The 27,163-nt window shown below is 41.3% G+C and overlaps 1 protein-coding gene across 2 annotated transcripts in view; it reads right to left on the reverse strand.

Annotated features, from left to right (window-relative positions):
- garem (GRB2 associated, regulator of MAPK1) overlaps positions 1-24,717 on the reverse strand; it is a 29,666-nt gene extending 4,949 nt beyond the window's left edge. The window contains exons 1-8 of one of the 2 annotated variants that reach the window (XM_080752441.1): positions 24,359-24,717; positions 20,189-20,329; positions 13,400-13,530; positions 10,126-10,384; positions 8,062-8,326; positions 5,297-5,654; positions 3,641-4,027; positions 1,399-1,553 (exon numbers count right to left, since the gene is read on the reverse strand). In XM_080752441.1, coding sequence (XP_080608567.1) covers positions 1,399-1,553; positions 3,641-4,027; positions 5,297-5,654; positions 8,062-8,326; positions 10,126-10,384; positions 13,400-13,530; positions 20,189-20,329; positions 24,359-24,479 — 1,817 coding nt within the window. In that variant the 5' untranslated portion in view covers positions 24,480-24,717. Of the gene's footprint in view, positions 1-1,398; positions 1,554-3,640; positions 4,028-5,290; positions 5,655-8,061; positions 8,327-10,125; positions 10,385-13,399; positions 13,531-20,188; positions 20,330-24,358 lie in introns of both variants that reach the window. The other variant, XM_080752440.1, reaches the window with a different exon arrangement.
- Positions 24,718-27,163: the final 2,446 nt, after the last annotated feature.

A 27,163-nucleotide genomic window follows, 5' to 3' on the forward strand; every position in this document is an offset into this window, starting at 1 on the left:
TTCGGCATTCAAATAAACAGCAGAAGTAGAAGATCTAGAATCAGCTATGTTTGATGCTCTTGTGTTACGCTGTAGTATGATCAAGTAGGGTGTAATTTTACAAAACACAAAAAGTTAGAATATGGAAGTAAGAGGTTTCTGCCCGACAGCAACGATACAGTATATAGTGGTTCAACATGTCCAAACAGCTTCAGGTTAAGCGACTAGCCTTGTTACGAATGGACAAATTGGACATGCTGTGAGTGACCAATTATTTCAGAGGATTTCTTCTTGTTAAATTCCCGACACTTTTCATGATAATAAACAAATAAAGAACTAGAAGCAGTGCTCTTCCGAGCACAGGTCTCCACCAGGTCAGGTAGGTCCTGGTGGCGCTAAATGTAAAAAGGGTGCCTTCTTTGGTCTTTAACGGCAATGTGACGCTGCATGCATGATTTGAGGCATTTTGTTCCAAAAAATTTGTTTGGCAAAAGTTGAACTGCTGCTGGCGCTATAACAGGCCAATGTGAAGAGTGGCATTTGTTCCTTGACCTAGTGGGAATGTGCGCGCAGAATTTCTCTGTAATCACAAGCTGCATTCATGATTTAATCATTTTGTTCAAAATGGACCAATCTTGCAAACTCTGGAAGCCAATGTTAGCCAATTAGGATGGAATGTGAAATATCGGACAGATCCGTCTTGATCACATGACTATAGAGATACTATGTACTGATTTGCATGATTTTTTGATAAAATCCCAAGGAATAATAGGAAAAAGATTGGTTTACATAAGTCGGCCTCCTGGTGGCGTTATAAAAGGCAGATATGAAAAATGCAGGGCAAAGGTTTTTCCTTGGCCTCTAGGGAGTGCATATACAAAGTTGTACACTGATCAGTGGAGTTATAGGTAAAAACACGAATTGGCCTGTTATAGCGCCACCATATGAGGCAGATTGGATTTCTTTTAAGTGGCATTTATTCCTCTGCCTATTGGGAATGTGCATGCACAAATTCACCAAAATCGCACACATTTTATTCAACAGGGACCGATCCTGCAAACTTTGGAAGCCAGTTTTAGCCAGTCAGGATGGAATATGGAAAATTGGACAGATCCATGTCGATCACATGACTGTAGAGATACTGTCTAGCGATTTGTGTGATTTTTGGACATAATCTGTAGGAGTAGTGGCAAAAGTTAGTTTTGCAAGAACTGGCCTCCTGGTGGTACCAATTCAGAGGTTCTGAATTGGTGTCCATGGAGTGTGTGTGCACAGTTTGGCAGCGACCGGGCCAACGGCGCCGGTGATTAGCTGGTAACGGACGGACGCACGGACAGGGACGAAAACGTACTCTCCCCATGCCTTCGGCTGGTGGAGACAATAAACCATATTTTCCATCATACTCTCTCTTGTTCTTACATGTTGTGGAGCCCTGAGGAGTAATAAGAAAGCGTGGGACTGGGAGAGCGCGTCTCCTGCTGCCTGGCCTTGGAGATGACCGGCACAGAGGGCATCTGTTTGGAGCTTCTAGGTGGGATGGGTGGGGCGTTCAACAGGCGGCACTCCTCCTTCACCTGGAAACAAAACATTGCTGCGTTTTTCTTGAGGCCGATTCCACAACTGAATCATATTATTGCTACTAGGGCATTCACGAATAGTGATTTTTAGTATTCTAATTATTCGACCTCAAAGTATTCGAATAGTCGAATATTTGACAGGACTGGCCAAACCGTCAAATATTAAGTAAGCAAGAGGCAAACATTGTGAAAATAGCAGATCTACATGCTCACAACGCCTCGCAACACGAGCGTTGTGAGCATGTAGATCTGCTATTTTCACAATATTTATCTGCAGAACTGAGTCATATTAAATTTAATACCTACAATTAATTCCAAGTGCTTGTCCAAGTGCTTTACCAAGTTCAAATATGTTTATTTTGGGGGTCACAGGCTAAAAAGGTTTGAGAACCCCTGGTATAGAGCATTAACAAATTCATCCACCAGGGGCATTGACAACTCATTCTTATGACTTCCTATCTAGCCAAGCTTTCTTTATAAACTATATATTTTAAAGGGAAAAAAAAGTGAATATTCGACTTTGGTGAACAACGTTGAATAGTCGAATATTCTAATATTTGGTCAATGCCCTAATTGCTACTGGAGCAAACTCGGACTGTTTAAGCCTTTTTTATTAACAGGGTGCAGGCAATTACAGTATTGACATCAAAACGTTTATTTGCTTACTTTATTTGCCTGCACCCTGTAAATAAAAAAGGCTTAACAGTGCCTTGCTTCTACCTATTCTAGTCCCGCTTCTGAGATGCACCGGATCAGCCTAAACCTGGCTTGAGGTGCGGTGGAAACCCTTCGTGAATCATATTGCCAGTTTGACATTGGACACAAATGCTCCAATCTTAAAATAATAACAGAAATAGCCAGTCGACAAGCTGCGATGCATTGAGAGCTTCCATAGAAGATCAGTGGTTCCCAAACTCGCTCAAGGCCCAAAACAGAAATTAGGACATTTGCCCGGGGACCCAAACTAGTAAAAACTGGTGCCGACAGAGAACACATGGTCTCTGAGGACAAGGTTTGGGTGACTTACTGGCTGCACCAAAGAAACTAGCAGTGGTAGAAAAAGTACTCAAATTGTTTACTTAAGTAAAAGTATCAATACTGCAATATAGAAATACTCTGTTAGGGTGCCCTCACACCAAAATACCTATGAGAGTGGAATCCGCGTTCCGCCAATGCATTTCAATGATAAAATCCTCTGCTGGCATGAAACCGCTTCACTCTCATTGAAATGCATTGGCGGAACGCGGATTCCACTCTCATAGGTATTTTGGTGTGAGGGCACCCTTACAAGTGAAAGTCCGGAATTCAAAATGTACTTGAGTAAAAGTATGAAAAGTGTTGGCATGAAAATGTACTTAAAGTACAAAATGTTTGAAAATAGCAGATCTACAAATAGCCTAGGTATAAAATAGGGCTAAAATGGTTCATGTATGTTTTATAATATTATAATTTAATATCTGCAAAGTAACTAAAGTTTTCAAAAAAAAAATTGGTGGAGTAAAAGTACAATATTTGGAAGTCAAAGTATCGGAAATTGGAAATACTCAAGTAAAGTACAAATACCTCAAAACGTTACTTGAAGGGGAACTCCACCACTTTTCAACCTATCTTCATATAATAGGTCCTCACTAATGTTCATGATAAAATATCACAATTTTTTTCTACTCAGTTTGGGTCTCATAGGAGAGCTGTGGGTGGGTCAAATCCTTCCTACCGGTGACATCATCAATGGGAAATGCAAGCTAATAGAAACTGCAGGCTTTCTATTCCTGAAAAAGTTGCAATGTTAAAGTGGAAGCCATTGTTCTCGTGATAATAAACATTTTCTTTTTTTTTTTCAAAAATATTATTTAATTTTTTTGGGTCAAACGATGATGTCACCGGTAGGAAGGATTTGACAGCTCTCCTATGAGACCCAGACTGAATAGAAAAAAATTGTGATATTTTATCATGAACATTAGGGAGGACCTATTATATGAAGACAGGTTGAAAAGTGGTGAACTACTCCTTTAAGTACAGTATTAAAGTAAATGTACTCAGCTACTTTACACCACTGTAAACTAGGTAATGGTCTTGGCACTCACAGCTTCAGATTTGGGTGGGACCGGGGGCGGGGACAGAGACCTCTCCACCGGGCTCGCTACGGGACCGAGGGGACACGAGGTGACGGGGTAAGACGTCAGGACCGCGGTCGTCGCCGTGACGGTCCCTCCTCCTCCGCCGGCGCTGTTGACGCCGCTCCCGCGTAGCACGCCGCCCTCGCGTAGCACGCCGCCCTCGCCGGAAGACTGCTTGGGGACGCGTCCTCGCAGGTGGTCCAGCCACAGCTCCTCGTACGGGACGTCCGACTTGAGGAGGGGCAGCTGGCTGTCCATCAGCTCGGGGAAGAAGTGGTCGGCGTCGCCCGAGTCGGCGGGCAGAGCGCAGTCCGACGGCAGCAGGGCCCAGTCTCCACACAGCGTCATGCATCCCTGCCAGGTAGAGACACGCACTGTTATTAGCCTGCTGTTAGTTAGTGCTTCTCAAACCTTTTCAAGTCTAAGACCCCCAAATTGTTATGTATTTAGCCATGGGTCCATGTATTTAGCCATGGACCCACAGAAAAAGTGCCGCGCTGGGAGCTTGTACATCTGCTATTTTTGAATAGCCAATGTAAGAAAACTGGGTTAAAATGATTGTGACTATTTTTTATTTTAATTTTATTACAATTTTTTCCTCGTTTACTTTTTTATCCGACGATTTTGTAACCCATTTTTCACCCGGTGTCAATTGTCTAATGTAATCCTCTCCCTCTGCCAACCTGGGGAGACAACGGACTGACCTCATGCTTCCTTCTATGCATGAGGAGTCCAAGTCGCTTCTTTTCACCTGACAGGGTGGAGTTTCCCGGTTGGACGTAGCACATGGAAAGAACACGTTATTCCAACCAGTTCCTTTCCCCTCCCATCAGGCGCCCCGGCTGGCCAGGGGGAGGCAGTATAGAGACCAGGATTACTGCATGTTTTTTGTGAGGAGACACGGGGAGAACATGCAAACTCCACACAAACTCCACACAGACCCTTTTGCCAACCCCACCTAGGATGTGGGCACTGACGACGTGGAGGAGAGAACACGCCCAGCGACCACAGCGTCCCCGGCAGGAATCGAACCCAGGACCTTCTAGCTGTGAGGCGACAGCACTACCGTCTGCTATTTTTGAAAAAGTCGTGAAAATGGGTGCAAATCTTTGAATATACTGTATGTATTTTCAAAGTGAACGTTTGTAACTAACATTTTGCTTCTGGGTGGTCCCTGGAACTAAATGTTTTGAGATGGGGGTCCGTGGCCAAATAAATATCATTTTGGGGGTCCTTCACATGAAAAGGTTTGAGAACCACTGACATAGTAGTCTCTCAAGAACAGACTAACTGAGCTCCAGTTAAGTGAAAAGGACCTTTTCTTTGAAGATGGCTGGCCAGATTGCTGACATTGGTTTTTCAGAAAATCTTAGAAGGATTCAAAAGACACGTATAGAATCGGGTCAAAATTCTAATTTTCACGATTTTTCAAAAATAGCAGATGTGCCGCGCTGTGAGCTTGAATATCTGCTATTTTTCAATAGTTAAATCATAAAATAATGATACACAATAATGTGTACCCGTTCTAAATGGGTTAAAATGTTTCAAAATAGTCAAAAAGACTAAAAAGGGGTTAAGAAGAAGGTGTAAAAGAACCATAACCGTTCTGTCCCTTACCCCTACCTGCAGGTTGACCTCGCTGTTGCCGTGCAGGTTGTTGCCGTACACGCACACCGACAGCCGGTGGAAGGACTGGGTGAGCTCGTCGCGGGCGTAGGTCAGCGAGCTGGGCACGTGCACGTGGGACGAGCCGGGGCAGCCGCTGTTGTTGTTGCTGCCCCCGCCGCCGCAGCTGCCGTTGGCGCTGCCGCTCCCACTCTTCTTGGGGCTCTTGCCGTCGTCAGCCCAGTCCACCCGCACGTCGCGCACCGCCCGCGAGTAGTCGTCGATGTCGAACTGCTCCTGGCAGAAGGTGAACCAGCGGTGCACCATGGTGTCCAGCCACAGCTCGCCCTGTAGCAGGCCCTCTGGGATGATGAACCTTGGTAGATAGATAGATAGATACCTTTATTATCCCACGGGGGATATTCAGTTGCCCAGAGGCAGCACAGCAGTTAAGGTTACAAGTTACAGAGAAGTAAAAAAAATAAAAAGAGTACTGTAGTGTACAGTCCAAAGAGCAAGCATAAAAAAAGATAAATAAAACATAAAGTGTCGAAAGCTATTGCAAAAAAAAGAAGAAGAATATATACATAAAGTGACCACGAAACATTCAACGCTCATAAGTGACACGTCACACACCCAAAAAAGCTATACTCAAAGCATAACTTAACAAACAGTGCCAAACAAAAAAAAGTGCACATAACAGTCACTGCTAGTCAATGCAGTCATGCAACACAAGTATCACACCGACATATCAACACCGCAATAGTACACAGTACAACCAACACAACCCAATAATGCAGGGCCAGAAAATAAGTAACCAAAGTCAGTGCAATTCTTTTTCCCTTTTAAGCAATAATGGGAGCCACAGCAAGACGCCACAGCAACCCTCTCAGGGAAAAGTGGTAGTGGGTGGGGTGGGGGGGCATAGAGGAGGCAACGTATTAGGGGTGTAACAATATAGTAAGTGAATCGAAAAATCTATTTTAATTTCCAATGATCTACTCGATATGCAAAAGCTAAATATCGTGCCATTTTGCAATGCAGATAATCGGTATCGAATCTTTTTGCAATGCAAATAATAGATTGTATGAAAACTAAGTATTTTGCCTTGTATTTAGCAATTTTAAGAGGGAAAATAAAAAAGTGGGGTCTAATCACTTTATTTTACTAATTCCATTCCAAATAGCTACTCTTGTCTATTGATAAATGTGTGTAATCGCTGTGTTCATGTCAAGGTGCAGGGGTAGCACTTTATAATGAAGTACCTCAATAAAGGCTAATTAACAGCTAATAAGGCACTTATTAACAATGAATTAACAGCTAATAAGGCACATTAAGTCCTAATAGTGCATTTATAAACCCTTTACTATGCACTTATTATGAGATCAATTAACACTAACAAATCCTTAATAAAATCTTTATTATAACAGTATAAACAATTAATTAAGCCTTTATTAACACTTTATTAGGCAATTTAAAGCCACCTATTCTAAAGTGGGAACACATCGGGTACACCCGCCACTCTGACATGTCGGTTGAGTCCTAATTGTGCATTTAGAAACCCTTTACTATGCACTTATTATGAGATCAATTAACACTAACAAATCCTTAATAAAATCTTTATTATAACAGTATAAACAACAACAAGTCATTAATTAAGCCTTTATTAACACTTTATTAGGCAATTTAAAGCCACCTATTCTAAAGTGGGAACACATCGGGTACACCCGCCACTCTGACATGTCTCCTTTCCGACATGTCAGAGTGGCGGGTGTACCCGATGTGTTCCCACTTTAGAATAGGTGGCTTTAAATTGCCTAATAAAGTGTTAATAAAGGCTTAATTAATTGTTTATACTGTTATAATAAAGATTTTATTAAGGATTTGTTAGTGTTAATTGATCTCATAATAAGTGCATAGTAAAGGGTTTATAAATGCACTATTAGGACTTAATGTGCCTTATTAGCTGTTAATTCATTGTTAATAAGTGCCTTATTAGCTGTTAATTAGCCTTTATTGAGGTACTTCATTATAAAGTGCTACCTCACAGGGTTTACTTACATAATAATAGATTTTCCCTTAAAAAATCTGTACTATTAACACGTTTCAAACATATTTAATTTCTTTGCTAAATAGTTACTATATTGATTTTAAAGCATTGAATCGAATCGTATCGCATCGCCATGAATGAACCAATATCATCCATGTATCGTATCGTCAACCATGTATCGTGTTGCGTATCGTATCACTATTAAATGCATCGTTACACCCCTACAACGTATCAATTATGTCACTGTTTCCCAAGCAGTGGGTCGGGACCCATTTGTGGGTCACGGACACATTTTTATGGGTCATTATTTATGTCATTGACACCCAAAAAGAATTGTATTTTCAAAACGAATATTTAGTGGTTTACAAATCTTTATACGGATAACCAAATATTCGAGCACATCCCTAAATTCATCCGTTGGGGGAAAAAAATGCATACATTTTCAAACATTTAAAAGAAATTGTGTAAATATTTTTTTTTAATTAGTAATTATTATATGGCCTAATTTGGCCATAGAACAGTATTAGTTTATTATTATTATTGGTACCGGGGTCACTGTCGTTTCTAGTACAGCGTCACACAAAAGTGCCAAAAGTGGCAGACCTACATGAGCTTGTAGATCTGCTAACTTTGCTACTTTTGAATCCTGAAAAAGTAACAGTTTTGGATGTTTCCACCCATTAATAACAGAGATGGTAGATCATGTCATGGTGGCGACAGCCAGCCCTAATACCTGGGCATGGCGGCGTGGAAGGGGAAGTGGACGGGGATGATCTTGTTGCTGCGCAGCACACAGCACACCACCACCGTCTTGGTCTGGACGTTGACAAACTTGTAGCGGTGGCCCTCGCGGATCAGGTGCAGGTCGTGCTGGTTGCGCGGCGGGCTGCCGGGCACCGTGACGTTGACCGGCAGCCGGGTCTTCTCCACGATGTTCCGGATGGTGTGCTCGCCCTCCTGCATCTGGAGCTCCAGCGGGCTGCACGTGCTGAACCGGCCTTCAGGGAATCAAGAATGAACTTTATTGTCACATCGACATCACCATGTTTACAGTTTGACATACCGGTCTGTGTCTAACTTCTTCTCCAAAGTGAGTGACACCCCACGGCCACAACACTAGAGGGAGAACTCGTTAAGAACAAACATGGGAACATTCTCATTCTCATTCTCATTCATTTTTTGGCCAGAAAAACCATCCATCAGGAGACCACAAGGTAAATGAAATGTTCCATACTGTGCGGTTCCTTACCATACTGTGTGTCGTTTACATTTCTGACTAATAACGTATTCAATAAATCCCCCAAAAATGTGACTCATTGGATAGCTAGACCAAAAAAAAAAAATGCACAGACCAGGTTGGTTGTTTAAGTTGAAATGTGGCCATATTTTCCCAAATATGGAGATGACTTGACGTCTGACATCATAGATGTCTGACGTCATAGACCACGTGAGACTGACACAATATGTCCATATATGGGCATTCCCAGATATGGGCTTAATATTGATGACATCAGAGATCTCCATATATGGGCATAAGATGGACAAGGACGTGTATTGATGACATCAGGGATCTTATGTCATCAAGACATCAGACCATGCCTCAGCGTGGCACACGCACAGGATAGTTGTCTTATTCTGAAAAGGGTCAAAGAAAGGCTATTTTGTTGTATCTTTTTACCTTGCATGTCTGGTTACATTTGTTAATGTGAGGAAGACCATTGATATTAAATATTGATGATGACAGTTCAATAAAATATTGTAATTGCAACACATGGCCCTCTTCTAGCGCCACCATCAGGCCCATTTTTGCAAAACACATTTTTGGACACTCCTACAGCTACTACAGATTTTGGCCTAAAATCAAGCAAAGCGGTACACAGTATCTCTAAAGTCATGTCATCAACATGGATCTGTCCCATTTCCCATATTCGCTCCTGATCGGCTATGATTGCCTTCTAAAGTTTGTGTATGCAACGTGACTGTCGCTTATCTCCCGATTAGGGAGTCTTACTGCTATAATAACTATTGATGATGACAGTTAAATGAAATATTGTAATTGCAATGCATATGTACTGTATCTGTATGTGACTTTGCTATAGTCCGACTAAAAGTACATTTTGTCCGGAGATAATAGTCGGCCCTTAGGGGTTTTGATATTTTGGCCCCCTTTGAAAAAGGTTTGGACACCCCAGCTTTTAACCCATTTAGAACGGGTACACATTATTGTGTATTATTATTTTATGCTTTAACTATTGAAAATTAGCAGATATACAAGCTCACAGCGCGGCACCGAGTGCCGCGCTGCGAGCTTGTAGATCTGCTATTTTTGAAAAATTGTGAAAATTAGAATTTTGACCCGATTCTATAAGTGTCTTTTGAATCCTTCTAAGGTTTTTTGAAAAAAACCTATGTTTCTATGTCAGCAATCTGGCCAGCCATCGTCAAAGAAAAGGTCCTTTTCACTTCAACTGGAGCTCAGTTAGTCTGTTCTTGAGAGACTACTATGTCAGTGGTTTTCAAACGTTTTCATGTCAAGGACCCCCAAACTGATATGTATTTGTCCACGGACCCCCATCTCAAAATATATAGTTCCAGGGACCACCCAGAAGCAAAATGTAAGTTACAAACATCCGCTTAAAAAAATACATTATATTCAAAGATTTGCACACATTTTCACAACTTTTTCAAAAATAGCAGATCTACAAGCTCGCGCTGTGAGCTTGTATATCTGCTATTTTTCAATAGTTAAAGCAGTCAATAATTCTAGGCCTAAATGGGTAGTGCAAGAGAAGAAAACCTTTGCACTGGAAGGGCAGGCTGACGCTCTCGTTGGTGCGGTGGTTCATGCAGATCAGGCAGGGCATCTTGCCCCGGCCCAGCTGCTTGCTGATGGAGTTGAGCTTCCCGATCTTCTTGAAGATGGTGTTGAACCTGGACTTCTCCCTGGAGGTCTTGGCGTACAGGATCTCCGCCTGGCCCATGAGCGTGAGCTCGTCGCCGGTGCTCAGCGTGATGTTGTAGACCTCGGTGTCTTCGTTGCACTCCCCCGACGCCATCTGTTGGAAACATGGGACGTGTTACAACCACATAGGGATGGGACGATAAGCGATATTATCGTATATCGTGATAGAAAACACTCACAATAATCGTATCGTGGAGATTTAATTTATCGTGAAATCGTCCTCCGTCATGCACTGGGATCAATGCACCTTTCATTTGCCGAGCTGCATATCCGGTACCATTATTGGTAAAACGTACTTATAATATACATACTTTATACAGTCTTTTTTTTTTCACTCTCTACCAAATCTCTTTGCCAAAAAATAGCCGATCTACAAGCTCGCAATGCGTCGCAATGCGACTCATTGTGAGCTTGTAGATCGGCTATTTTTTGGCAAATGTTCCGCCCCAGGATAATGGATGTGGGGGACATTTTGATTATCGCGATATCATAAATCGCGATTTCTTTGGTCACAATAATCGTGATATGACATTTTCATATCATGCCATCCCTACAAACACATGAACCCCTAGCTTACCAAACTGTTTCCTGTCCAGGAACCCCTGTCTGTCAGGCAGAAATGTGGCACGACTTGTCGATCTGCTAATTTTGATGCTTTTGAATTTATTTGAATCCTGAAAAGTAACAGTTTTGGACACATTCCACCCGACAGAGACGGTATTCGGCCACGGACCCCCAGCCGAAAATGTTTTGTTCAGCCACTGCCAAGGTCTCCACTTAACTCCGACAGTAAGGGTCCATTTGGTTTCATTTGTATACTGTCAGAGTTACATACTTGTAAAGTTCAATGTAGACCTCCCAAAAGGAACCCAGAGAGTCTAGTTTTTGTCAAGTAACTTGAAAAATAACCATAAAAACCAACATGAAAAAGAATCGTGATGAAATCGTGTATCGTGATACAGCTTCGGAAAATATTGTGATATTGTATTTTTCCATATCGCACACCCCTAATTTGAAATGGGAGGAATCTGTGCAGGTCGCACTGAAAAAAAGCCATTTTAGTGTCAAAATGTACCAAATATGGAGTGGATTGTGGCGATTGGGTCTAAAATTTAGTTCAGTGACCAATCAGAAGCTGTGTTCATGTTCACTCTCCCATTGGAAGGAATAGACTCAACCTAATTCCGGTCTCCTAAAAAGGCAGGCACTTAGTACATCACACCAATACAGGACGTTTTTTAGTTTTGTTTATATCGATCCTCATCAACATTATCACAAAACATTTCACACAGTAATCCAACAATTATTTCTGGTTAATTGAAAAGGCATAGGTTGAAGCTCAAAGCTTACAGTATTTATTTATTTTGGAAGTGGTAATTTACTACAAAAAGTTTTAAACATTCACTTAGATCAGGGGTTCCCAAACCTTTTTGTCTCAGGGCACCCCATGAATATTTTTTTTCATCCGAGGCACCCCTACATTATATTGTCGTTGTCGGGTGGAAACCTTCTATGTTCAAAACCTTCTCTTTTTGTGTTATTATTTAAAAAACAATTTAAAATAGTGAAAATAACATGGAGATACAAGGTTTTTGCCTGACAGTGACGATATTCATCATTTTCACTCCCAGCACCTTATATTTATAGCATATTTTAGCGATTATGTTGTGAGGAAAACATTGAGATAATAGCCATTTTGGTTAGAACTGACTGAAAATAACTTTGTACTTTAGTTTAAAATGATACTAAATATTTCTTCAAGTGTCCAAATAAATTCCAAATATTATCAAATGATCTCGCGGCACCCCTGGACTGCCGTCGCGGCACCCCAGGGTGCCCCGTCACCCACTTTGAAAACCCCTGCCATAAGGACATTTCAGCACTAAGGTGTTTCAGCTATTCAAAGCACATGAGGCAACGGAGAGTTTGTAACAAATTGCCACATGATTTCTCAACACCCCTTACTCAATAACCCCCAACTTGTTAATTGTTTGGTACTGAGATAGAACCCTCAACAGGATATTACAAAAAAAACAACTCTTAAGATATTCTGAAAGCTGGTAGCAATTAGGCCTAGAATTATTGAATGCTTTAACCAGTGAAAAATAGCAGATATACGATTTTTCAAAAATAGCAGATCTACAAGCTCACAGCGCGGCACTTGTATATCTGCTATTTTTCAATAGTTAAAGCATAAAATAATGTATACCTATTAGGCTATTTGAAAATGGCCGATCTACAAGCTGAGCTTGTAGATCTGCTATTTTCAAACATTTTGTACTTTTACTTTAAGTACATTTTGATGTAAAATGATAAAAAATCAAATTTTACTCAAGTACGTTTTGAATCCTGGACATTTACTTGTTACGGAGTATGTCTACATTGGAGTATTGATACTTTTACTTAAGTAAAAAAATGTAGTACTTTTTCCACCACTGAATTAGTAGGGCGTTAATTTACGAAGAAACACAAACAGTATATCCAAATATGGAGATGAGACGGCAACGATGTAATGCTCAACAGATAATAATAGAGCTGTTTGTAATTCATTGTTTATGGAACAAGCCTCAGATGTTGCAAAAGCACCGGGTGCCACAGGGAGGCTAATGCAACACTGACAGTGTTGCATTAGTACTGGTAACTAGGTTACCAATAATCACACCTTATCTCTATCAACCTTAATGACTGCTGTGAGAGAATGTGGAACACCGAATGTAGAGCTGCAACTAGAGAGTATTTTTGATAGTTTACCTTTTCAATTAATTGTTAGTTTGTTTATTTCTGTCTATTAAACAAACAGGTAATAGTACAGTACATACAAGTAAAGCTTCTTAAAATTCTCAGAAAACAGATGTAGAAAAGCTGTCCAATGTCTGACCGTCTGACTTACCAAACGTGTAAGGTTATGCTTTTGTTCCACAACTGATATTGGGGTTTGCTTTTCATCTATAATGACATGGATCAATTGTTAATCAATTATTTGACTGACTTATCGATTATTCTAAATTGGTTAGTTCCTCTGTGACGTACACCCTTTATCACTGCTTTGACACAATGAGAACGTACTACCTTAACATTGAAGGCCCTTATGACACAATGAGAAACGTACCTTGACATTGAAGGTAATCTCTTCCATGACGTACACCCTCTCGGGGAAGGCCTTGGCCACCTCCTCCACGCTGTTGAAGTACTGCACAGGTTCCTTCACGTCCCTGTCCTGCTCCAGCAGCTTAAACTGACCTGCAGGAGAAGAGGAGGACACAGACATTCATCACTGTAGTGAAGCTTAGTCCACCTGGCTCTTAATTAATGTCGCCCTAGTTGATCATACTACTATAGCGTCAGAATAAACCATACAAACCTTCACTTAATGCGACCGCAGGACAGGTTAATATCAGAATACTGATTGCGACCGTCAGGTCGCAGTTATTAACAAAACCTCCACCGGCTGTCTGTCCGTCCGTCAGTCAGTCTGTCCGTCACGTCACACTTTCCCCCTACTCATATCTCCGCCACCGTTGCCCCTATCCATGCCAAACTTTGTACACACACTCCTTGGCTGCCAAACCACAACCTCCACCCCTCATGTCTCACATGGCCCTCTTCTAGCGCCACCATGAGGCAGATTCTTGCAAGACACATTTTTCAACACTGCTCCTACAGATTTTGCCCTAAAATCACGCAAAGCGGTACACAGTATATCTACAGTCATGTCATCAACATGGATCTGTCCCATTTCCCATATTCCCTCCTATTTGGCTATACGGTTGCCTTCTAAAGTTTGTGTATGCGACCTGGCGGTCGCTTATCTCCCGATTTAGGGAGTCTTACTGGTATATTATTGATTTCAGCTGTTACAATCCAAACATGCAAACATGACTCACTTTAATTACTTCTATATTAGTAGCAAATAGCACTAGTATTTGTTATGTCCAATGTATTTGTATTTAAGTTCATAAATATAATTCTGGATTCCCAATTCAAAAATCCAATTAAAAAATAGCAGATCTACAAGCTCAAATCGTGTTGCACTATGATGCATTTTGAGCTTGTAGATCGGCTATTTCTGATTGTATATGCATTTTGGCCCTCTGAAGTGAATGTGAAAATATAGTGGCCCTCTCCATCATCAAAGTTGCCCACCCCTGGACTAAACTATCAAAAGTAGCAGATCCACAATCTCGAAGCGCTGTGTTTTGAGCTACTTTTCAGAGACATTACGACATAATTGCCTGATGCCCCTTATTTGACAATCACAATTATTTTCCAAGATCCGTTCCATTCATCTGCATAGAAACAGCTGGATGAGATGAACAGAAATATTTCCATGTTGTTGTTCTGCGCTGGTTTAAAAATGTTGAAAGGTTCTCAATTGCATTTTCATGAATTCATTTGAAAAACGCTACAGCTTTTTTTTTTCTTTTTTAACTGTTTTTATTTCAGTTTAGGCAACTTGTACTACAGCTTTTTGAATATAATATTGGCCTGTTTTGGCCATTGTGTAATATTGGTACCAGTCATTGTCAGTCATAATTTCTTTGTATATTCCAGTCGCATCTGCCCCAGTGCATGTTTTGTTTAAAAGCCAAAAAGGATTTGTCCATTTTCCCAACGTTCAATGCCAAAAACCCAATTAAAATCATTAATCGCAATTATGTGTATGATTAATCGCCAACTACAATATTGGTTTTAGTCTTGGTGCCTGGGAGCAAACATAAAACAGAATGTCTGAATGTTATCAATAAGTGCTTGACTAGACGGTGGAGAATCTGGAGAATGTCTGAGCACACAAAGCATTAGCTTGTTCTAGATAAACTGCATTATTTAATGACAATACAGTTGCATACAGAACAGTATGGGACAATACAGTTGCATACAGAACAGTATGGGACAATACAGTTGCATACAGAACAGTATGGGACAATACAGTTGGGACATTTCTATGAAGACATGCTTAATTCTCATGACCTTAACGTTTAGAATGACGTACTGTATGCGTACTTATGCTGACATGGCATCTGTGGAATCACGCGGGACAACGCAACATAGTCATTTTAACCACTTAAACCCAATTATGGCTGTCCCTCTGGGCTCTATATACTAGCGTCTTTTCTGTTAATGTGGGGAAGGCTTTCGCCGGAAATAGCAGATCGACAAGCCGATCGACAAAGCTCAAAACAAGAATGTCAATCACTTCCTGAAACACACTTGACATAGACTGAAATGTTTCAAAGAGCAACACTAATTCCACTTTTCACAGATCGTGCTGCCATAGAGCAGTGGTTCCATCTCTACCTTTTCAGGCCGCGACCCTCAAAATAATCATATTTTAACTGGGGACCCCCCCACCCAGACGAGCACTAAGAGTTGAGGCATTACATTTTGTATAACACTGTTCTATTGTGAAAATAGCAGATCTACATGCTCACAACGCCTTGCGTTGTGAGCGTTGCAAGGTGTTGTGAGCATGTAGATCGGCTATTTTCACAATTTCTGCCTCTGATATTAGACAATTTGGCCAAGTTTTAATTTGTCATGAGTATTAAAATGTCCTTAAATTGTCACTTTAGAAATGTGCAGATACCATCAATCCCCTCTCTTAAACTTTATGTTGGTTTGTTTACTGTTGGGTGAGAAAATAATGTTGCACATTAAGTTAATCATCTGGGGACCCCCCAAAATAATTTGGGGACCCCCCTGGGGGTACCGACCCACAGCCATAGAGGGCATCATTATTGTGATTTATGACATGGGTTGCAAAGATTCTTACATCTCAGGAGTACAGTCCAGGTCCACCATCAAACCACTGGATACACCAATGGTTCTCAAAGTATGGGCTGGGGACCCCCAGGTGGTCCACAGCCAAATTAGGTATATACCGGTAGTGTCATAATCACTTCAAGCGCTGTGAGCTTGTACAGTATCAGCTTGTATCCCTCACTGGATACACCATTGGTTCTCCAGCCAAATGAGTTCACACATTCTCTGCCACTTGCACAACAATTTTTTCCAAAATAGCAGATCTACAAACTCGCAGCACGGCACTCGGTGGCACGCTGTGAGTATATCTGCTATTTTCAACGGGTCTAACGGACGCTAGCCGGGCATAGACATAGTGCTGCTTTCCCGCAGCAGCGGAGGCTCTGAAACAACTCTATCAAAACAAAAGGCCACATGGCCGAGTAACAAGGGTTGTTTTGCCACTGCCGGCGGCCTCTTTAATTGCTTTATTATTGCAACACACACTGCCGTGGCTTTGCCATTGTCTGCCCTGTCATGTGTTCCAAGCTAAAAACAGGGTGTTTGGCTCCATTTAATGTCCATCCTGTGTATTTCTATTATTGCCGCTGTCGGCGTGTCTTGTCGGGTGGTGTGTTGGGTATGTCCAAAATGTCACTTTTCAGGAACCCGTACGCCAGTGGATTCAGCGTAGTTATTATTTAATCATAAGCTGTTAATACACAGTAAAAAAAATGCAGAAATAGATGACCTATTAAAGGTCACGGCATGGTGAGCTTGTGGGTCGGCTATTGTTGCTTTTGTATGAGGCCCATAGGGTTCCAGTAGCGTGAGGCAGCATGATGTACAAGTACATCCCCTGGACATGACGCTAGTATGTCGCAGGGACTTACCCACAATCCAACCCTGGATGGCTTGCCAAGCAGGGAGGCACTGGGTCCCATTTTCCAGTGTCTTTACTAAAGACTCTTTAGTATGACCCGACCTCCCAGTCTCAAGGCAGGCACTCTAACCACAAGACCACTGAGCCGGTAAAAAAAAAAAAAAAAAAAAGATTACCCTAACTTTAATGGGTTTCGAGGCAAATTGATTTAACTTGTTTCCAAGTAATGGTGATTAATATTTACTGTACATGCATTCCATTAAGATATGTACTCAAATGGTAATTTTAAAAGAAGGACCCCAATAAACCCTTTTGTAAATCCCGCCCCATTCTGCCCTGTTACTATGATGGGACATTAACCCTGGGCAGATTGTTTTTATAGTGGAAGTGGATGGGATTTTTTTTCCCCTTCATAGCCTCATTACAGCTATATAAAGTACCAAAGGAAAAACACCTAGGTGATATTAATAAAAAGGGAAGACAAAGGTACAGTAGTTACATTGCAAAACAGGGGGTTTACCCGAAAATATATGTTTTAATTTGTTTAATCCCAGTGGGACAGAATCCTCTTTGCAGATTCTTTTATAGTGGTAGTGGATGGGATTTTTTTTCCCTTCATAGCCTCATTACAGCTATATAAAGTACCACAAAAAACACATCTACGTGATATTAATAAAAAGGGAAGAAAAAGGTACAGTAATTACATAGCAAAACAGTAGTTTTCCCCCGAAAAATAAATGTTTTAATTAGTTTAATCCTCTGGATCAGAGATAGAAAGAGAAGCGCATTGCATCTTGGGTACTAGGAAGAGGACAGAGAGAATGTTTCTCCTCACATAATAGGCTGGCTTTTTGTAATTCTGCCCATTTAAATTATATGTACCCAATCGTGACTCTTAGACCATTGATAAGGTACATGTGAACTAGTTTGTTGAAGCTTATTCGTTATGATGAGCGAGATCGCTTGACGCTTGCCGTCGCTATCACCGTACCGGCCGATCTCCGTGTCGCGCACTGCGGACAGTTGTTGAAAGCCACATTCAATATTCTCCACTGCACAAACTCCACCCCCGATAGCAAAAAGTGAATGTTTTTTTCTGGTTGGCCAGTCAGGGAGTCTCAGGGACCAATCAGAAGGCTGACAAACGGTCTATTGAAACAAGCCCAAAAGATTTCTTGTGGTGTTTATCCTTTTAGTTGACCTTGTACCAGAGTGAACTGTACTGTCATGTAACTTTTCCTATGCAAACTTCTAACAAGACTTCAATCAATACTAAATGTTTATAATTGTGAAATAGTCTTGCTTTAGTCTTGCTTGAATCCATATTTATAACATATAATGCAATTATGTGTTTCATTGGGGTGACTTATGAAGTGGTGCATATCAGATGACACTCAAGATATAATTTAGTAGGTACACTTAAAAGGTGATACTGCTATTAAGTGGATTATTTTACGGAAGTAATCTTTTCCCTGTAACCTCGAGTAACACATACAGTACAGTTTTACAAAGGAATCCACATTTTGTAACGGAAATGTCTTGTTTTGTGAAGCAAGGACCCAGACTTTTCTGGCCTGGCAAATAGTCTACTATAAAGCAATATGTCATGTTTATTGTCTACCTAATGTACTCAGTTTCAACAAAATTCAGCACTATACGTTTCAATTCAGTTGTCAATGTGGTCCTTTGTTCACTTTCTTTATTTCCTATTTCCTCTGGAAATTTGGACCACCCCTTGTTTAGGCTATCCCTAACTTCCAACCTGCTGTCCCTATTTCGGCCTCGTCATTGACAAAGTTGCATCACATCATGCGCTTAAGTATTAAGCCCCCGATGCCAGCTTTGTAGGCACTACAGTAAAGCCAAATTATCATTTCAACCTATAACTCCAACTTCATTCTAGTTTTAGACCATACTGAGGTTGTTGGGATTAGTCTACTCTTAACATGAAGCATTGTTCTACATCTGAACAGTGAACCTTATGTCTTGCCTAGTATCATAACCTCATGTAAATTGTGCAGGCTTTTCTTTTCTTACTTTTAGACTTTACGCTTTTGTAGTTTGCTGTCAGAAATATATAATCACATTTGAGAATATCTTGCAGTGGAACAGGATACCGTTGCTGTCGGGCAGAAACCTTGTATCTCCATATTCTAACTTTTATTATTTTCTTCCTAAATGACTGCCCTACTTGATCATAGTACCAAAAGTAGCAAAAGTCGGCTACTTTTGATGCATTTATATCTGAATCCACCCAACAGAGGACGATATGCAAAAGAAAGAGAAAGAAAGAAGCACTATTGTATGTATCTACCGTGCACCGCACAGGCTGTCTCCTCTCACAATAACATCAGCTGCTTGTTTGAGATGTCGCTGCACTGTGTCTGACCGACGCAACAATGAACACTGGGTTCAGCTCATCGTTACCTAGTCTGCTGTTGACCATGGAGAATGACTTGTGTTTTTTTAAGACCCAAGGCCCTGGATATAGTATGACTGGGCATTGTTCGCTATTCAAAGGCTACATGTAGTTTTGTCTTCAGTTCTGTTGTTCAGGTGTTTAGACAGATATCTGGTGTTGTGTTTATAGGCGGTTGCGTCCCCTCTCAAATGAGCACGTGCCCGGTCGGGCAACCTGAAAGCAAACTCCACCTGCCCGAAAGTTTTATTTACCTGCTGGGGGCAAGTGGGCAAGCCCTAGTGTTAATGCATAGTTCCTGCTACATACTGCCAACCAACCAGGTGAAGAAATCACAGATTGAGGCCTTAACATCTTGCTTTTATGACACATCCCAGTCCATTAATTAACTTCAAATGTAGCTTGGCTATTTTCGCTGTGCAACATGCTTCCATAGAGACATGCTGGCTTCTATGTAATCTGAACATGCAACATGCAATGCTGAAGAAGGCTTTACGCCAAAACACGTCCGTTTGTTTCTGCTGCTATGCAGCTTACCCTGGCCAACGAAACTTAAAATAAAAAAGTGCCTTAAATGGACCTGTCCATGAGTGCTGGTGTTCTATTTGAGATGTCCTGTATACTTCTATGTAATCTAAAATGACTGAAATCAGTTGTGGCGACTGAGAACTTTAATCCAGATGAGATAAGCACCACTAGGAGCACACACACCATGAGTCTCAGTCCAAGGGCAGTTTCCCAGGCAAACGGTTCAGTATTCTGACACCCCGGAGTAAATGGATTAGAAGAAGGGGATCGAAAGCAGCGAAGGGATGAATATACACCGTAGTTCCCATCAGGCTGCTGTTTCATCTCACCTTCATAGTGTACTGGAATCTCTATTTTGGGCCCAATGACGTAGTGGCCTTCTTCCAGGCTGTGAGCGGTAATGGTGGTCCACTGGCGGCAGGAATGCAGCAGGAGGTAGTCGTTGTCTCGGAGCCCTTCCACCAGCTCACCTACGGGAAGGAAAACAACAACATTCAGCTGCCTTTGAATGAGGGCTTTGAAGACAAGACAGTTCAAAGAGGAGATTTGTGTGCACATCTTGTACCTGGCATTTAGGCCAGGTGCTGGACATCAAGGCAAGAAAAAAGGTTCAAATGTCTGCACACCGATTTAATAAGGTTGTTTGGGAGCTTTAATCCGGTGTGCGGATTATGGCAGACAGGCCTTACCTAAGAGATTACTGTAAATTAGGGATGGACATCGGTATCGGCCAATATCAGAAATCGGCAGGTATCATATCAAACCAGCCAAATCGGTGATCGGCAGGTCACTGACATAAATATGCCAAAATCGGCCAATTGTATCTCTTGCACTGCACAGCATGATGCTCGGTCCTGTGACGTAAACATTAGCAAGTAGCAGCCAGTCTACTTAGTGGCAGCCTACAGAATACAGATGGTGCCGATTACCTTTGCAATGTAAGGATATATTCCATAATCCTGTGTCAATGTCGTCTCCAAAAAGAAGGGGGGGAAAAAGCATGCGTCACCTGCTTTCCTCCTGCCTAGTCCAGACGGTCATATTAGACTGGATATTGTCTGTGATTTTGGATATTGTACTATTGTGATTGATTTGGCATTAGTGTTCTTCTAGCTTATTGGTACTCAAATTGAAGTATGTCTTGTAGGCCTACTTGGCCTGAAACAAAAGGGTATTGGAGCAACCCTATTTCCTAGTTCTTAGCTAAAGAAATCGGTATCGGAAAAATCGGTTTTGGCAGGTCAGACCTTCATAAAACCGGTGGATCGGTATCGGCCAAGAATTTTGCAATCGGTCCATCTCTACTGTAAATAACTAATAAATAAAAGTATGAATTATACTACTATGCAGTTTCCGAAACAGTGGGTCAGGAGGGATTTTTCATGAGTAAATAATCCCTTTTTTCCTGTTTGCTATTTATTTTAATTATTTCAAAAGAAAAATCTAATTAAAACAAATAGAACATTTTAAATATTATTACAAATTAATGAAAATAGCAGATCTACAAAATAACAACACATTGCGATGCGTTGTGAACTAACTTGTAGATCGGCTAGTTTCACTAGTTTTTATCCTGGGGAAACATCAAATCTTCACTTTTGGGTCTCAAGCAAAAAGGTTGTTGAGTGCAGTTTTGTCTGACAGGTTAATTATTAGGAATATTTGCCCATAATTAAAACACACTTAACCACTTAAGCCCTATTCAGAAATGTTCTGCCCAGCACACAGTGTACCAGAGAATTGGCAAAGATTGTTTTGAATAAGAAAATGTGCATTTTTCATGCAATGATGTAAAGGGACCTCAATAGGAAGCTAAATGAGTCCCCAGACTCCCCACTCCCCAATTTAGTTCCCTATATGTTGCAATTCCTAGTAATCCTTTTCAATATATCAAATTGTGGAAATCATTACGTGTATGTTTGCAATCTGGCAGGGCACAGAGGACAATTTATTGCAGTTCTTTACATTCTTGAACAGGTGCCACGAACGCCTTAATTTCACTATAAGCCATAATCCTCTTGATACGCTTGAAATGAGATGGTAATGGTTTTGCGACAGACACATTTTCACATGCTGACATTTTCCATCCAAGACATCCCTGGGGAAAAGCTTAATTATTCAGTTATAAGTTGGTTATTGGTTCTTCTAAATATTGGTTTCCCGATTGCCCACACTGGCAACATTCAAAATCTGTTGCTAAGGATATAAATGTATGTACATAATCTATGTAAAATATATATACACGCCATGTCATGAAAAGGTTTGAATCACTACTTTGGATATGTAAACCTATTCAGTGCAAGTTATGTTATCTGTGCACCCTTCGTTTTCCAGGTCTACGATGGGTTTAGTCTAAATGGATAAACTGTCCTTTGCAGGTTTATAGTTCATATACCAAGATATATATGCCAAATTTGTTCTAAAGCCATGCAATGCCAGAGTGTGGTCTAGCCAACACCAACTCGGGACTCCTGAATCACACTACCCTCCACACACTCCTATCTAGCATCAGGGTCTTCAGGGCTCTATAGTAGTGTTATCTAAGCTGTTGCGCTGCAGTGCATCTACGTATGGGGTGCACTTCTTGCCTTTCCCAGCTTTGCCCCGAGTTAGCTCCCACAGTGTCCGTTTGCTTGCCACTACTTCCGGTTGCCTGACTGACGCAGTGCCCTGCTATCCTCATCATTCACTCTCTGATTTGTCTGTGACCTGTGGTAGGTCTCCCCATGGACGGACCACATTTCTGTAGTATCCCACTGTGATGCGAACAGGCTGAACCGGACACCGCTACAGTATATAATACACTCATTTCTGTCACTGTTTCCTCTTTCATTTGTGTTCCAATTTAGCATTTCATCACAACTGCTGTGTCTATACGGGTGGTGATGGTTATGCTTTAATGTACACATGATATCACAGGGACGAGTACAATAACTCATGTCAGTGGTACAGTAGTTCTGCCAACGAGCACAGGGCTCAGACAGGCCTTAGTTGTAGCTGCTACAAGGACAAACTGAACCACAAATGACAACTACTATAGGTGATGGTTAAATACTTAGATACTGAACAACCATAATAACCATCTAGTATAATGTATCATTCTTCCTCAGACTACTCCGCTTTCCGCTGTCTGTGCTTATGTTTTATGCTACAATATTTCTGTATAATGAAGTGCATTACTGCATATATAATAATTATAATATCTGCAATTTTGTGTTACAAGACATCAATATATATGTTTGATTAGATGTGTAGTTGATAGCGTTTCTGTTGCATCTATATGTACACAAGTGGTTTTTCATCATTTTGCATGGTGAAGATCTTTTTAACTACTTAAATCCCAGCATCCTCTTTATTGTGGTGTGAAGACTTTCACAGGGAAATAGCAGATCGATAAGCTTACAACGCAGCCTGCGGTGTAAGCTTGTTAATGTGCTATTTTAGCCTTGCCCACATGTAACAGAAAACTACAAAACACTCTGGACTTCATTGCAGGATGTAACGGTAGTTAGTACCAGTCAATGGATTAGAGCCAATGTAAACGGATACAATCCGTAGCAAACAGTGATGTATTAGGAACCCTGGACTATGACTTTAGACTGAATATGTGTGTGTGTGTGTGTGTGTGTGTGTGTGTGTGTGTGTGTGTGTGTGTGTGTGTGTGTGTGTGTGTGTGTGTGTGTGTGTGTGTGCGCTCTAATAGGAGTGAACTGATCTTACTGGAAGATCAGAGTCATCAGACAGACAGACAGACCACCACCACATCTATAAAACAGCCCCACACTTGTGCTGTGAAGCAATGCACGTTTCACACTCACAGCTGCAATCACAAAGAGAGCCTGATGTTCTTAAAAAAGAAAAAAAAACTTTGTTAAACATTCATCAAAAACCTTAAAGTGAACCATCTTTCCATTCATGGTAGCTTTCAACTATTAACTTACATGATGATGGCATAACTTCACTCACCCTTTACATATCTACTGCATAGTACTGTGTTCTATTTGTCTGTCATTCAATGTTATATGAGATACTTCAATGGTTTCCAGTGGAAATAAGCTTAGTCTTTTCATGGATCTCCTTTTAGTAGACCTTGTACCAGTGAACTGTACCGTCATGAAACTGTACCTTTTCCTATGCAAACTTCTAATAAAGTCTTCAATCAATCAAACCCTGTGTATAGTTATTTGTGTGTCATAGATCTCACACATTCTACCCAAGAGGTTCTCAAAGTGGATTCTTAGGGACTTTGTGGGTTCCTTTTTGGGGGTCTAAATTGACCCATACAAGTCTGTAACTCTGACAGCATACAAATGGAACCAAATGGACCCGCCACATTTGTATGCTGTCAGAGTTAAGGGGAGACCTTGAAATGTGAATGTTTGAGAACCACTGTTCTACCCCACTCCCGACAATACTATAAACCCCCTGGCTGTGCTAAGAGCTAACGACCATTAGCCACCGTTATAGTGGCGATCTCTAATGATCCATATCAACCTTACCGCTGTCCAGTTTGACAATCTGCGGCAGCCTGTACGAGCTGACCAGTTGATCCAGAGGCAGGGACGTCGTGCTCCACTGGACATCCTTCAGATTGTTGTACAACATTGTTCCAAGCTCCATGTTGCTTGCCTTTTTTTTCTTTTTTTAGCTTTAGCTTTAGCCAACTTACTTTTTTTCAAGAATACATCACATATAACGTTTTTTATACACACAGAAGCTATACGGTTTAAGACAACTCGTATTGGTTATTATATTTGACATGGTGGTGTTGTTATAGGATGGTGGTCGCGCGGCGTCGTCGTCGCGTTGTCTTTTCATTGAGGTTTTGTGCTCTCCTGCTCCAGTGTCGCCTCCTGCTCAGAGCCTCCATGTTTGTTTTGTCTGGTCGGCGTTCAGCTCACTGGCTGCTGTGTGTGTCAGTGTGCTGGAGAAACTACTCACACATGTCTTACTTGAGTAGAAGTATCAATACTGCAAGTACTCTGCCAGTAGAGGATTTCTGCAAAATACGCTCCATTCTCATTGAAATGCATTGGCGGATTCCACTCTAGGTATTTTGGTGTGTGGACACCCTTACAAGTGAAAGTCCTGAATTCAAAATGTATACTGAGTAAAAAAGTACAAAAGTATTGGCATCAAAGTGTACTTAAAGACAAGTACCAAAAGTAAAAGTACTCATTATAGCCTATGCAGAATTTCCTATTTCAAATGCAAGGTATTTTGAAAACAGCAGATCTACATGAAGCTCACAATGCATCACGACGCATGTGAGAGCTTGTAGATCTGCTATTTTCAGATGGCTGAAGTGGTTATGTTTTGTAGCCTAATGAAAATCTGAATCTAAAAGTACCGGTAACTATTTTCCAAAATTGTAAATGTAGTAGAGTAGCCTAAATGTATTTGGACCCGAGATGTAGTGCAGTATAGTAAAAGTATTGTACATTTTAAATACTCCAGTAAAGTACATATACCTAAAAATGTGAATTGAGTAGACCTACTAGTAGTGAAGTAGTAAATGTACTCAGTTACTTAACTTTACACCACTGACTGAGCAGGGCAGAGCTATGTCAACGCCACCATCACCAGCCACTGTTACTACTTCCTCTTGTTAGGAAATTAAAAGGTAATGCAACAAGTCAGTGGTTCAGTAAACTCTCCAAACGGCAAAAAAAAAAGAAAAAAAAAAGGAACTGAATGGTGGTTCTCATAGCCTACATACTTTTTTAATTTCAAGGGTCCCCAGTTTGGTATTGTAGTGTATAGCCTATAGGCCTATATTCATATAGAAACACTCAAGAGTCAGGACTGCCTTTGTCACAGGTTTCCAATAATCATTTAACACCTGTGTGCATTTAATCACATAGGCCTACACTTGTGTTAATCAGGCCTACAGACTGCTCTGCCTACAACCAGTGGCACTGTCTGGACATTTACACGTAGGCCTATGCATTTTTAGGCTGTATTATTATTATTATTATTGTTATTATTGTCTAATAACTGTATTATAGTCCACACTCCAGTTTAGTGTCTTGCTCAGGGAGTCAGGGACACATTGCTGAGGCTTGTAATTGAACCTGGGAACTTTTGGCTTCCCAGACAAGCTCTCTATAAACATTCAGCTATGGCCGCCTCAAGACCAAATGAACGCATGGAACCGAATGGTTCACTGTCCCTGAGAGTTACAGACCTGTAAGGGTCGATTTGGTTCCCCTGGAACCCCACCCACCCAGGACCTCTGGAGGTCCCCGGACCCCCTGGCCCTGGCAGGTGAGACAGTATAGGATATACAACAGCAGTGTCAATACACGTGTGTGGGGAGGAATCTATTGGAATAACGAAATTGAGGAGGAAAGAAGCAACAACAAAATATCCACCTGTTTCTGCGGGAGTTTACTGGAGATTATTTGGACCTGTTTGGACCACACTTCCGGTTTAACAGCAGACATGAGCTCACGTCGCGTCGCAGATGCAACCCATTGTGAGCTTGTAAATCACACTCGGCTGCGGCGCCGGAAGCTCGGTACAGCGTCTGCGCAATGCACTATGGGGCGTTGGAAACTCGTGGATATAGGCTGAGACTATTTTTGTCTAATGTCAACAGTGTTAACAGCAGGCATTATAGTCTAACTTGTCAAAGTCTGTATTGGTTCACATGCAGAGCGTGCTTTAACTGTAGTACTGTATAACCCATGCATTAGTCTACTATTGCTTTATTACTACCTGGTCTGTGCTTGAATATTACCCTAGAACAGTTCAATATGAACAGTGTGTTCATATTGCCCGCATAGGTCTTTGATTGATCAATTGAATGAATGCTTTATCAACAGTTTCTTCGTTGGTATGCAGTCAGGTTTAGGCCTGGCTCAGAGAAGAGGACCCTCCTGCCAGGCATAGTCCACCATGGGCACTGTTGGAGGTGCGACAGGCCTAAGGCCTAGCAGGAAGACCATCCCTCTATATCAGGGGTCTTCAACGTTTTCAGGCCAAGGACTCCTTAGTTGAGAGAGAGATGAAGCTCGGACCCCCACAACCTTTTCAGAGATTCCATATAGTTTCATTGTTTGACAGCACTATCCTCAGTATATTTTGAATTCATGTCAATTTCAGATATTTAACCACTTGAACTGTTAATACTTAATTAACTTGACCTTTCACTCTGTACTGTACTTAGTCTGCTCTTTTTCCCCTCTACACCAAACCTCTTTGCCGAAAATAGCCAATCTACAAGCTCACAACACCTCGCAGCACGAGGCGCTGTGAGCTTGTAGATCGCCTATTTTTGGTTAAAGTTCTCAGAATATGGA

Source organism: Nannobrachium achirus, assembly GCF_963921795.1.
Source record: "Nannobrachium achirus genome assembly, chromosome: 21".
Taxonomy (NCBI): domain Eukaryota; kingdom Metazoa; phylum Chordata; class Actinopteri; order Myctophiformes; family Myctophidae; genus Nannobrachium; species Nannobrachium achirus.